Source organism: Plectropomus leopardus, chromosome 10 (genome assembly GCF_026936395.1).
Source record: "Plectropomus leopardus strain MGB_pleo_1.0 chromosome 10, ASM2693639v1, whole genome shotgun sequence".
In the NCBI taxonomy this organism is placed as follows: Eukaryota; Metazoa; Chordata; class Actinopteri; order Perciformes; family Serranidae; genus Plectropomus; species Plectropomus leopardus.
Genome location: NC_142185.1, coordinates 19,324,392 through 19,337,497, shown reverse-complemented (window position 1 = coordinate 19,337,497; position 13,106 = coordinate 19,324,392). Strand labels below are relative to the sequence as shown.

At 37.6% G+C, this 13,106-nt stretch overlaps 2 protein-coding genes across 2 annotated transcripts; one reads left to right on the top strand and one right to left on the bottom strand.

Annotated features, from left to right (window-relative positions):
* Window positions 1-255: 255 nt before the first annotated feature.
* spc25 (SPC25 component of NDC80 kinetochore complex) lies at window positions 256-4,246 on the top strand. Its single transcript, XM_042494641.2, has 7 exons — window positions 256-382; window positions 1,671-1,833; window positions 2,007-2,072; window positions 2,363-2,509; window positions 2,628-2,753; window positions 2,935-3,033; window positions 3,704-4,246. Exons 2-7 carry the CDS (start codon window positions 1,683-1,685, stop codon window positions 3,826-3,828), a joined length of 714 nt encoding a protein of 237 aa, XP_042350575.1. The 5' UTR covers window positions 256-382; window positions 1,671-1,682; the 3' UTR covers window positions 3,829-4,246.
* Window positions 4,247-4,386: 140 nt separating this feature from the next.
* nostrin (nitric oxide synthase trafficking) lies at window positions 4,387-11,743 on the bottom strand. The gene is made up of 16 exons (XM_042494640.2): window positions 11,620-11,743; window positions 11,356-11,441; window positions 11,181-11,264; window positions 10,908-10,970; window positions 10,738-10,819; window positions 10,589-10,651; window positions 9,453-9,551; window positions 9,198-9,323; window positions 8,648-8,746; window positions 8,446-8,571; window positions 7,295-7,403; window positions 7,070-7,158; window positions 6,817-6,942; window positions 5,265-5,520; window positions 5,087-5,179; window positions 4,387-4,999 (listed from the first exon to the last, which is right to left on the bottom strand). The coding sequence occupies exons 1-16, from the start codon at window positions 11,713-11,715 to the stop codon at window positions 4,863-4,865; spliced, it is 1,734 nt and encodes a 577-aa protein (XP_042350574.2). The 5' UTR covers window positions 11,716-11,743; the 3' UTR covers window positions 4,387-4,862.
* Window positions 11,744-13,106: the final 1,363 nt, after the last annotated feature.

The following is a 13,106-nucleotide window of genomic DNA, read 5'->3' as shown; positions in this document are numbered from 1 at the left end:
TACAATAACCTGTATTTTGAACCTGATTTTGGGCCCACTTGAACTTCCCTAGTTTCACCGCAAGGTGGCATAAAATCACAATAAAAACTTAAAGGATGCGTTACGGGAGCGTCAAAGGGCTCTTCTTCACTGTATTTAAAGCTTCAGCGTGAAATAACGCAATCTCACAATCGCCACGTTTTCTGTTCAAATAACACATGAGAAAATACTGAATTGTAAAAGGTCTTATTTTTCTAATATGTAAGCGGAAGTGAACAAGAAAGCGTCATTTCCGGTATCTACTCCCCGCCTTCCGCATGCATACCGCGGATTTTTGAAAATAACGACTGGTTCAGTATAAAGACACAGCGTCAAATCAGAAATATCAACCGCCACACTACATGTGAGTAACATTATTGCATCCTTATTTAAAGAAACTGACGTTAGCTAATACAATTTTTATTTGTAAACCAACCAATTGGTTTCATTTCCTCCGTAAGTATCGCAAGTTCGGGGCAAGCTAACGGCTAACTAACTGCTAATGTCTCCCAGCTAACGTTAGCTCACTGCGATGGAGACCGAGCCTCAGTTATTGTCATTGTTTTCTGTCACCACACTTACAACGACTGCCGCGGAGATAAGTTGCTTGTGTTGCGGAAAAGCTGCTGATGTTTTCTGAAAGTTTGCGAAAACAATCCCAACTCAATATCAGTTTTGTTACTTTATTTAGTCCTCTTCACTTCATTAAATCCCGAGCTGTCAACCATACAGACCTGCATTGCAGGTTTTAATGTAACTGTATGTCTGCAGGTGGAAGTATTGATTCGTGCCATATGCATTTTTTCTGTTTAACATTATTATAGCTGTCTGGTGCCGTTGTCTTAACGTTATTGTAGTATTTTCAGTAATCGGGCTGCATATCATCAGCTTTGGGCTGTTGCACTTTGGCTGATCTTTGTTTTCATCTTTAACCTCAGCTTATCTTGAAGTTAATTTAGTTTGCACTCATAATACACTATTGATGTTAACATCTATACTGTGAAAAAGAAATCCGTTGTTTTTACGGAAAAAAACTGCAGCTGTGGTTGCCATAATAATTCTGTAAAACATACAGTGAAGATGTAAACAACTTTACAGATCAACTCCTAAATTTTACAATTTAAAGTTTGTAATTCAATTGTAAAACTGTTCAAATTACAATATTTATAATTAAATTATATTTATATATTAAAAAAGGAAGACTTTCTATACTTCTATCACCAGTCACCTGCATCTGTAAAAATCCTCTAATTAAATTAATAATTAAAAATCTACACATTGGAAAACCATCATTATTTTTCTTTCAATTTCAAATAGCTGTTATGGACTGGTAAATTAACTGCAGTAATCTGTAAATTCTACAAAGAAATATTATTATATTACATTCATACTTTAAAATTGAGGGTTTTTTTCCGTTTAGTGCTTTACAAAATATTACTGTAAATTGAACACTGTTACATTGTTTTCCTGTTTTCAATTTTATGATGTCGTGATTTTACAGCACCTTGCTGTTCATTTTACAAACATTTTTTGCAGTGTACAGTCCAGAGTCAAGACAACCAAGATAAAATATTTTTTAGAAAAAGTGCAATGCAAGGTGAGAATTTTTGTGCACATGATAAGCATCTTACTGTCTATTGTTTTTATTGCAGATTGTGAGCATCATGTCATCCATTACTGATCCAAACATGAGTATCAGGTTCACCAGTGCGATGGAGGAGATCCACAACAAACAGCTCAAAACATATGGAGAGATAATTGATGCGACTACCGAATTATGCCAATCCCACAGACAGTTTGTGAAGTCTGCACATGGTATGTTTGACATATTGTGTATTAGGATCCTAGTTAGTAAAATAGATAGTCAATAATGTTTGCACTTAGGCTGCAAACTGTAAACAATAAAATTACAACATTAACATCGCATACACCAACAAAGGAAATAAAGCTGTCTTAATAAGTCAGAATATGTTTCTCCTTTTTTGCAGATACATGTATAAGGAAATGCAAGGACGCTGAGATTCTGTTTGATACAATACAGGCATTTAAAAAAGGTGAGTTTATGCATTAGGCCACAAAGCATTGCATCTGTGTTGTACATGTTTACCATATTCTCAGTTATATGTGTTTGTATGTTTACAAGATTGTTGAAGTTATTTATATTGGACCCACACCATCTGAATTTTTGTTCCAGTGCTAAAACTGTTTCCATGTGTGGAATAATTGATAGTGTCTTATTCAGACTATGGGCTCATACTTGTTTCACACAGAATGTAATGATGCTTCAGAGGCATTATTGTTCCTTTGAAAGTTAGCTCGCAGTGATGCAATGTTTGTCCCCCAGACTTGGAGCAAAAAAATGCGTCATTGAAAACAAAACAGCATGCCATCTCTGAAATGGTATCTGAGATTCGGCAGAAAGAGATGCAGAAAGATGACATCATCCAGAAGATAGAGAAACTTAAAGAAGAACTTGCAAAGAGAAAAGAGTGTAAGTTTAAATATGGAAATGAAATAAAATGAAATTATGCAGATAGAGAATTTAATATGTGACTGTAGCTTAAGGCCTTTCTTGTAATTGACCCATGCACTTGTTTTTCTCTTTTTAGTAATTGAGTCTCAAAATAAAGCAAACAAAGCCAGACTGAGGAATCTCCAGAAAAGCAGAGTTGTTTTTCAGGATCATTTGGGGATGGAGATAAGAACAATATTCGGCAAAACTCAACTGGTTAAAGGTATGCCAAACACAAAAGTGTATTTCTATATTGAGTATCTTCCTTGAGTACTGTTTCCATTATCATCATTGCTTTTAGTACATTAATAGCAAATAACTCACATAGGTAATGACATGGCTTTATTTAGTTGAAGTAACTATGAATTTTGAATTTACTGAATGTGTTTGTTGTCCTTGTAAAGGTGAAAAGGTGCAGTTTGTTTTCCGGAATATCAAACCTTCAGATCCGGACAGTGCTTACGTCGTCACAATGGGAATTAAAGAGGACAGATCATACCAGAGTAAGTTAAACACACACACACACACACACACACACACACACACACACTGTATATCAGAAAACTAAACTGTAATATCAAAAGGTTGTGCAGTTTATTGAAATTATGACATTGACTTCATTTAAAAGATAAGGCCGGCAGTATTCTTTATTCTTATTGTCACAAATCACTCAAGAAAACCACAACCACTAATGAACTGATCTACTCAGTTCATAGTAGTGCCTGTATTGCCTGTTTAGTCACATTCTCAAATAGCTCGTTCCTCTGTGCCATAGAGCTCCATTATTTTCCCAAAAAACTCTATGATAAAAAACAAACCAAAAGATGCATAAATATGCCACAGTATTGCACTGGCTGACATTGTCCTTCATTAAAATGAACACAATTACTATTTCTATATACACTGACCTGATGCTGTTAAAACACACTAAAGCACTAAATGTGTGTTAACCCCCACATAAAATAGTCCCTGACAAATGCAGTATTTACTCCTGTTTGATGAAATTACATTGCCCAGCTCTTTCAGGAAATTATTTGAAAATAAAACTGCATATTTCAAAAGAGTTGAGAGACAGACTAACGCACTGCCGGCTTTGGTCTCGTCAGGGGATTTATTGACAATAATAAAAAGATGACATATCACTCGATTTAATTGAATCTTCAATTTCTACAGTTGTGTCAAGTGACCCCGTGCTCGAGTGTTTGCCAGTCTTGGAAAGCCGACTTCAGGAGACCAATAACTTAGCAGCGTTCCTGGCAAACGTCAGGAAGGAGTTTATCTCAAAGGCGCGCTGTTGAGACTGTAAGGACGGGGAAAAAAAATACCATGTCATGAAGTTCTTTCTGCAGTGTGGACTAATGTAGACATGGAGTGCAATTTTCAGTGTTTATCTACAGTACATGTCTAAAAATGCCTTGTCAGGGCGAATAGATGTGGTACTAAATGACATTTTTATCCATATATCAGTTAAAGATTATTGACTTAGAATCCAAATCCCTGGGATGCCTTCCCCTTCCCCAACACCAAGTTTCTTGACCCAGTACCACACTCCCTATTTTTTTCTTCACTAATATATTTTTTGGATTTAATAAAGATGTCTGTGGACAATAAATAAAAAGTACAATTTAAAAAAATTGACTTTTTGCTGTATAAATACAGGTACATTTTATGTCCAAGTGTTCTAATTCCTCAGCACGGTCGTGTTGCAGTTCAGAGGAAACTTTTTATGGCATAGTTTCAAACCCTGGAGATAGGCCTCCAGAAAACAGGTGTTCAGGAGTGAATGTCTCTAAATCCTTAAAAATTAACCAGTTTACTGCAGATGTTCTTCGGATGAATTAAGTCATTGCTCATCATTCACAGTAGAGGTGAACAGTTTTATTTCCTCATGTTATTACTCAGTTTAAAGCTGGTGGGGATAAGTATACAGTTTGATTTTCCCAGGCTTCATCTTTACTCACGGTTATCATATTAATCTAGAAACATACAAATTTATTAAACTCACTATAGTCAAATTCATCTGTACACAATATAGCATAAATAAAGAAAAAAAAGCATTTGGATTAAAAAAATACAGTACGACCATTACAGCATTACACAATAACTTAAACAGAGAGCAGTGAAAAAAATCATAAATCCTGACTGACAGCAGACGACCAAGTATTTTTAAACTGATTGCTTTTGCTTTAATTTCAAAGTTATAAATATCAGTCTATACAAAGATAATTTGTAGTTGGAATGAGGCTTGCAGTTGTTGCCATTTAATTGCAATTGCAGCAGTGAATCTCTGATCCAGGGTGAGTTTTATGTTCTTGTTGATGAGTCAAGTCACTCAGGCATCAGATGATCTGATGCTGCCTATCACCGGCAGCTCCTCAACATAGGTTGATGGGAAATGACCCGTCTTCCCGTTAAGTCTGCCAAACCACCAACCGTTCTCTTCCTTTCCGTAAATTTCTAGAAGATCTCCTATGAAACAAAAAATGCAGTCATTTTTTGTGATTTGTTTTTACACCTTTGCTGTTTTATATAATCTGCACTTGAGTTGCCACTTACCTTCTGTCAAAGTCAGCTCATCGTCGTGTTCAGGTGTGAAATCGTACAGGGCCTTGCATTTTCCGATACTGCACAGCTCCGGCGTACTTTGACCTGTTCATTGTTGACGTTTGTCATTGCTTTCACTCCAATGTGCTGAATAGAAATAAATCTTTGTTTTGCTCTGGAAATGCATTACCTTGTTCTTTCTCGTCATCAGTGTGCGGCAGGGCTCCGTTGACGGTGCTGCCACACTCGGCGGCTGAAGTCTCGTGTGTTATAGCTGTAGCTGTGACTTTGTCGGTGGCATTTGGTAAAGCCTCCACAGACCGCTGCGTCCCAAACTGAACAGGCCCTTTGTAAATAATGGAAGCTCTCAGTGATTGTCGGGACCTGAACGGGGTCCTCCTGAGTTTGACTGGACGAGTCAGTTGGACAACGCTGTGCTCGCAGTCCTTAGATGGAAAAATAGTTTGTGTCAAATAATATCCTATAACCGTGATTTAAGGATGGAGGATGTTATATGCTGGACAGATTGTAAATTTGTGATTTCGGGGCCATAGAAATTAAACTGACCTGATTTGACTAATACACAATATCCAACTTCTCAGACATATTATGAATGCAAACTATACTTAAAAAACTTTTAAAAAAAACTAAAACTAACTAAAAGAATAAAAGGGGAGCAAGCCTATATACTGTCAACATTGTCTTGCATAAAAAACTGAGAATATGTATAGCTTTAGATGACATTCGGTTAAATGATAAACACATTTGAAACATGACAGGTGGTGGTGATGTAGGAGGACTTGTGCTCATCTGACTAAAAAGGCTGGGAATCACTGTCCTGTAACATTTGAGACAGTTAAAATGTCACCATTTAACTCACCAACCCAGCTGTTCCCTAATTCATCATAACACAAACAGCACATAAAAAATGTAGACTCAAATGCTGTTTCACTATGACCAGCAACCCTTTCACACGATCCTTTTTTACCCAGCAAAAGTCAGTGCTAATAGTGCCAAAACAGCCCTAAAATGTGATTAATCGCGGTTAAATATAGACATTCTGCGATTAATCGTGATGTTAAAAATTAATCATTTGACAGCTCTAACTGATAGTGTCCTCGTTAGCTGAGTTGTAACTCTCCTCCATTACTTTTCTCTAGTTTTGAGCATTAAAACCATGGACATTACAATTTAAAGTCCAGGTAAAGTGAATTCAGAGATTTGTTTCATTACATATTCTAAATGTTGGAAACTGATTGTTGAAAACATGTTACAAAGACCCTTCACTATCGTACTGAACTGTGGAGTTAGACGGTTGACTGTTTTTTCACCCTTTTCCTGTTTTAAGATTTTTTTGGGTGGGCCTAAAACCATAGCTCGATGATGCAATGGAGCTATACTCAGCATAATCCCGCCCCTGACAGTGTAGCAGTATAAAAACAAGACTCATCATTAGCATTGTCCCGGGATTGGGCGTGGCCTCCGCTCCTCCAGCGGACACGCCCCCAGTGTTTCAGATCAGAGAATACTGTTTATTCTTTCATGATTTTTCGACCTTCTTTTACATACTTGCCGTGTTTTTTGGTCATTCAAATTTGGTCAGGTGTTTAAAAACAAATCTTTCTGTGATTTGACAAACACACATTTTAATTATCACTTTACCCGGATTTTAAAAACTCTTAAACAATAGGCTACCACTGACCCACAACATACCTCATGTCCTTAAGATGATACAGTCTTACCTTTTCTTTCCATTTCACAATGCTGTCACCAAATCGATGAAAGGGTTTGGGTCTCCCCTCTAATTCAGACAGTGATACAGAGAGTTTGTAGAAAGTGGCCTCGAGGAGATCCAGTTTTAGCGTACACTACAAGTAACGAGATGGCTTTAGTGAACACTTCAGCAGATCTGATTCATAATAAATTTAAACTAAATACCCATGCGTACACACCAATATCTATCCACCGACTCTACAAACACTGTTCAGTGTTTACCTCATCAATCTGCTGCTCAGTTTCCTCAAGGTTCTTTTGGTTTGAAAAAGATGGGTTTTCAGAGTACGTTTTCATCAGTTTTTCAATTCCTGAATGAGAATGTCAAAGGTGACTTAGAAACAAAACTATTACTATAAAACTATACTATTATATACTATTCCGCTTATGTCAGATTATATTGTGTAATTTTGATGCGTTATTTAATGGGTAATGTGCTGAACTCACCTTCGCGGTCTTTCTTTGTTTTCATAACGCTGTCCTGCAGACGCTGGAGTTTGAGTTTGATGGCCTCTTTTCTTCGGTCTTTGGCCATCAGTGATTTGCTGTCCTCCTCCTGGTGCATCCAGAGCACAGATCACGCATCAGTAACAAAGATGACTAAAATCTAACATTAATGCTATCTGTGCCTAGGTGCTGCGAGCATTTCCTGGAAATTTTTCAAACATGCTATGGTCACTGCTGCTTTGCCTTCTGCACATCTGTATAGAGTATAAAACCTTTTATTAAGTCAAATAAATCCCATTGGGATTACTATAATATTTTCAAGCGAGAGTGAGTGCAACCTGACAACTACTTAATTTAAAAATGAACACACAATGTGTTAAAAACCGGGTTCCCAGGGTCATAAAATTCCTGGAAAAGTTGTAAAATTAAGAAAACTGTTTTTCAGGCCTGGAAAGGGATTGGATTTAAGAGGGTGTTTTTGAAAAGCTTGAAATATATATATATTTTTAAATATGTTCATATGGTCACAAAACAGTTATTAGACATATCTATAAAACAGAAGTTAATAAAGTAGCAGTAGAAGTAAAATAGTCAAAAATATAATCCGAACACACGTCAAATTGTATTAACATCTGTTAAATATTCCATTTTCAATTTCAAAAAAAGGGGCGTGGCCCCGAGAGTTTGCAAAGTGGCCATATGTGCTGGTCTGGTTTATTGGCACATGCAGCTGGGTGGCAGTGGATCATCTAACGAGTGAGTAAAGTTAGCAGTTGTGTGCTAGCAGTTTGTGCATCTATGTTTAATAATGTACCATGTGACTGTATTGCTATCCTACCTACTATAAACTATGTAGATAAAGACATTTAAGTTGGGTAAATTATTATGGAAAAGTTTTTAATATTCATCGGAATAAAATGTGTGGGAGACATATAAAAAACAGTAAATAAACAGCAGATCACACTTAAAAACAGCCTTAATGTCAGGCCTTGTCACATAAATGATAAATACGTCTTTATTTCTGCAGCTTCTATGCCCCCATCAGAAGACACCCCCTGCAGAGATGACTGGGTGTGTCTTTGAATGAGTGACTCACTGCATGAGTGTGGCCTGCTGACAAGCTTTCCCAGAGCAAAAAATTGCAGACTTACAAAATAATCAGCCATCAAGAACTCAGTTTTGTGATCTTCATCTGTGATGCTGTTTTCCTCCATCAGAGTTTGTATGTCTTTATCCATGTCCACCCTTTGGACTGTCTGTTCTATCTGCCTTTGTCCCTGGAAGTGGCAAAAAAAAAGTTATCAAGGAATTTAGTGCACAGTTGTTCGCAGGATCGAGATCAGGGTTTCTTACATGTTTGAGGGTTTGCCCAAAACTGGACATATGGAGGTTGTATCTATTCAAAGTATTGCAAAGAACTTCAATCCGCTGCTTCTCCAGCTCCAGTATGATCTGAAAAAGCAGAAAGTGCAGCACATTTAATCCTGTGCTTGTCTTTTGCTATGCGCAGTATGTAATGCTGAACACATCATCCTGTGTTGGAGGATTGGTAAAATTTGAGCAAAGGCACTGAGGAAGACAAGGTCATAGTGATTGAAAAGATAATCAAAAGCTGTCATTCTTAGCTGCACGCTGTGTGTATCTAAGAGAAAACAGCATGAAAGAAGTTGAAGAATACACTGAGTGGATTGTGGTAATTTGGTGCTCCAAACAGCATACTTGGGTGTGCTCGTAGAGCATTTTCTGAAACCAAAAGCTCACTGGTTCAACTCTCATCACAAACGAGTTGTCCTTGAGCAAGACACTGACCCTGCTGTACCTATTCACTCACAAAAAGCCTCTCTAGATAAGGAGAGCAGCTAAATGCCCGCAGGATGAGAGGCAGGAGAGAATTTTTCCGCACCTGGTAGCAGTTTTTCAGTGTGTTTTCCCACTTGAGTCTCATCTGATGCCCCTCCATGTTAATATTAAAGTACTCCTCATCCACCCGCGCCTGCATCTCTGCTGACTTAGTCAGCCTGTTCAGCATCTGCAGTCAAGAACAGGGGGGAAATTTTTTTTAGCAAATGTGTTGGCAGCTTTATCAGCAAGCAACTTTTCCCAGTTAATGGCAACATATTTAGAGATGAAAAATTGGGTTGGTTGCCAGATACTGAACCTTTTGTTTTTCTTTTTCTGTGCAGATTTGTCTGTTGTTCTCCACAAAGTTGAACAAAGCCTCATGCTCTCTTGTTAGTCCAACTAATTTCTTCTTTATCTGTTTCAGAAGAGGAAACATAACAATCCACATTAACAAATTACAACTATAACAAAGTCATATAGGCCTAAGAAAACTCTGAATAAGGTTACATTTAGCGTGTTACTTTGAGCAAGTGCAAACTGGCTACGAGAGTGGCAGTGTGTATAGCTGATTAAATTACAACTGCCTGCTGAATAATTTATATGATGAATATCTATCTATTTATCTATTTACTTTTAAGGAATGCTCCACCCACAAAGTGACCTTTTGGTAATCAAGTATTCATGCCATGTTATCTTGATTTCATGGAGAAAACCTGTTTTTCTTATCGCACATTTTAGATATGTCATGTAAAATGACAACAAATTCCTCATCTAGCAGTTACATAATGCATCCTAACACATTTATACTAACACATAGACATACATAGTCTAAAAGTTGCTATAAACCTGATGATGTATGGTGTTTTGTAGTGTCAGCCAAAGTTTTTTTTATAATGCTTCATAAATTCAGTCACACTCATGATCACTTTACCCATTTTGCAGAAAAGGCTGTAAAGTTATGTGAACATCATGGTGCTGTTTTGCAACCATAAGTTGAACAAAGAGTATGATTGGTCATCTGAGTCTCTTTACAAGACGTTTCTAAGTCTTTATATGTAACAGTTATATCATGTCAATCATGATATATATCATGTATATCATGTAACAGTCATGGAATCGTTTTTTAATGATCACAAACCACTATAATCCTTCAATTTGTGGAGTATTTTAATCCTATTTCTTCGTGGCTTGTAACTGTTTTAACAACCCATAATGCATTATTAAAGCTTATATCAACTCAGGAATGCATTATGCATGCATTGTAATGCATAATGCAGGTATCTATTATACATTATATATACTGTAAAGGCTTCACTCTATAGTTTACCATCATAGTCACGCAAACTTTTTAAAGGATAAAGCATTTATGGACCAGCATGCTAATAATAACTGCAGCAGCTCCGTCAGCTGACTCACATCTCTGCTATTTAAAACATGCTTTATTTGACTTACCTTGAGTTGCTCACTCCAATTAGCAGTAACAAGTTTTCCAGTTCTTTCAATGGCACTGTCAAGCTATTAATGCACAGAAAAGGTTGGAGACACATTATGACTGGAAGATTAAACAGACAGATATACTGATATAAAGATCAGTCCCATACAGGCCTCTTCCTCTTATTGTGCTCGTCTAAGACTTGTCGTATTTCCAGAATTGCCTCTTGCTGAAATGCATTTCCTAATGACCTGGGAAGGAGAACACACCATATTTAACATATCTGGTTTTACTCTGTGGACAGGCACAGTTAATGGGTGAACTTGGGTAGAAAACTACCTGTGGGCATCTGCTCTCGAGTACATCTCATCTGACACATGACACCAGGCACTGTAGGTGGAACTGAGTGGGGAGCCAGCATGAAAAGGTTAGAGCTGTGGGCTCATTAGCCCGACACCTGCCTGTGTTTTGATCACATCTGACTTGCTCGATGCATGTTATTTCCCATGATACCATTATCTCTGTACAGTGCTTGGCAGTTAGTCCCCAGGAAGATATCATGTTCAACATAAAACAGACAAGACAGTTAATTGAAAACACCGTGTCTCTTACTTGTTTGGCATTTCTTTTGAGGCCCTGATGAGTTTGCTGGCAAGTTTTTGTAGTCCTTTGGCATAAGTATGTTCCAGCTCAGCTCTAAAACAGGAACAGGTTGCAGCGAGAGTCAAACAGTAACTCCCACTGTCATTAAAAGTCAGTTTGAAGGCCATGACTCTGTTGAACCTACCTTTGCTGAAACACTGTCATAAGCTCTTTGCAGAAGTATTCCCCGTTTTTTGAAAATCGTTTCACATTCTGATAGAGTTGGTTGTACTAAAAGATAAAGAATAAGCCTCCATCAGGTCTTTGCCGTAAAACAATACAGACCTGAATCCACTGAGTTTGACCGCTACAAATTTAGTTCTGAATAAAATGCACATTCAAAACTTATTGTGAACTCAGTGCTTTTCAAAAGTAAACACTGAGCTGAACTTTTCAAAGAAATACTCACAGAGCAGGCGCTGATAGGGTCCTTCATCTTAAGACTGTGGCTGTTTGTTGACTTTGGACCTGGAACTTTGACCACCCTCCTCCCAAAGTCACCCATGCGGAAATCACCTGAGCTTTTGTCAGTGCGCTTTACAAAGGAAAATTCCAGTAACAGGGAAGGAAAAAAAAGTAAACTCAAGCTGTTTGGCACGCCAGTAAGCCGCAGATATAAAAAAGGGAAAAGATATAAACATAAAACAAAGGCCAATTCATTCTCTTATCTGTCACTAAGCCTCTCAGTGATGACCAAAAGAGCTCTGTGACAAAGATCTGTTATTTCATGTTGAAAAGAAGCACACTATCTGGGTACCACGCAGCGATAAATGTTTGTAATATGAGGCGTCCTGGTAGCCTTCTTGTTAAACCAGCAATGCCAATATTTTTTTGGCAACTTGGGAACATAAAGCTGTAAACACAACACGGACATTCAGTCACCTTTGAAGATGATATGGGCGACTTTTTAGCAAACATTTATTCATAGAACCAGTTGATACAGGAGCATTAGCATTCATTTGCAGTCGTTTTTTTACCCGCTGATAAATGTTCAATAATTGCTCTCTTTTAATTGTGTTTTTATCTACCCCAAACCCTGGGGGATCTGTGTCTTCAACTGCTAAATGATTTACTAACACCAAAAAGTTTGGTATTTCTGAGGGCAGCTGCAGAGGCGAGGATAGTTCTCTGTGAGTTTGTCATTATGAGTTGCCCCTCTCACATACAAGCAGTCATGTGATTCATTGTAAACGTAAAAATAGTGATTATAGTTACTAATACCAATAACAATGGAACTGCTCCAGAGCTGTAATACTTGAGATCTGTTTTGATATCAAAACCATTTTCAAGACCACTTTTTGATTGTCTATCTCTCATCTTGGGACTAAACTCTCAATTTCTTGGTCTTGTCACGGTCTCGATACACTTTAGCTGTGTTCATGACTTGGTCTAAAAGTCTTGTTCTTGTCTTGGTCTCAAAACTTGAAGTCTTGCTCATGGCTTGGTCTCAGTTTAGGTGGTCTGGATAAAACACTGCCCTGCTGTGATAAGGAGTCCCAGTAAGTCATTATAGTGTGACAGTTAGCCAGCATGCACAACATGCTGCAGGGATGATGTTTATTTGCAGATTGTAAGTTGATTTTTCCCTGGTTCATTATAGAAAAAAGCTTTGTCACTACCAAAAGTTTGATACTTACACACTGTATTCAGGGAGATAATCTTGACAAATAAACACTAGCCTACTTTTATAATTTTTGAAGAATAAATGTAGTCACCAGAGATGTAAAGTGTTGATGTTAGGCTATGAACTACCGTCCCATGACTTAACACCCCTACTACAATGAAGCCGTAAAGCTTGGCATGAGGAGGCTCTGTAGTCTCATTCTCCACACATTAGCCACCGTCTCTTTTAAGACACATGAAGGCTTCAGAATATACAGTTGGGGGATTTACTGA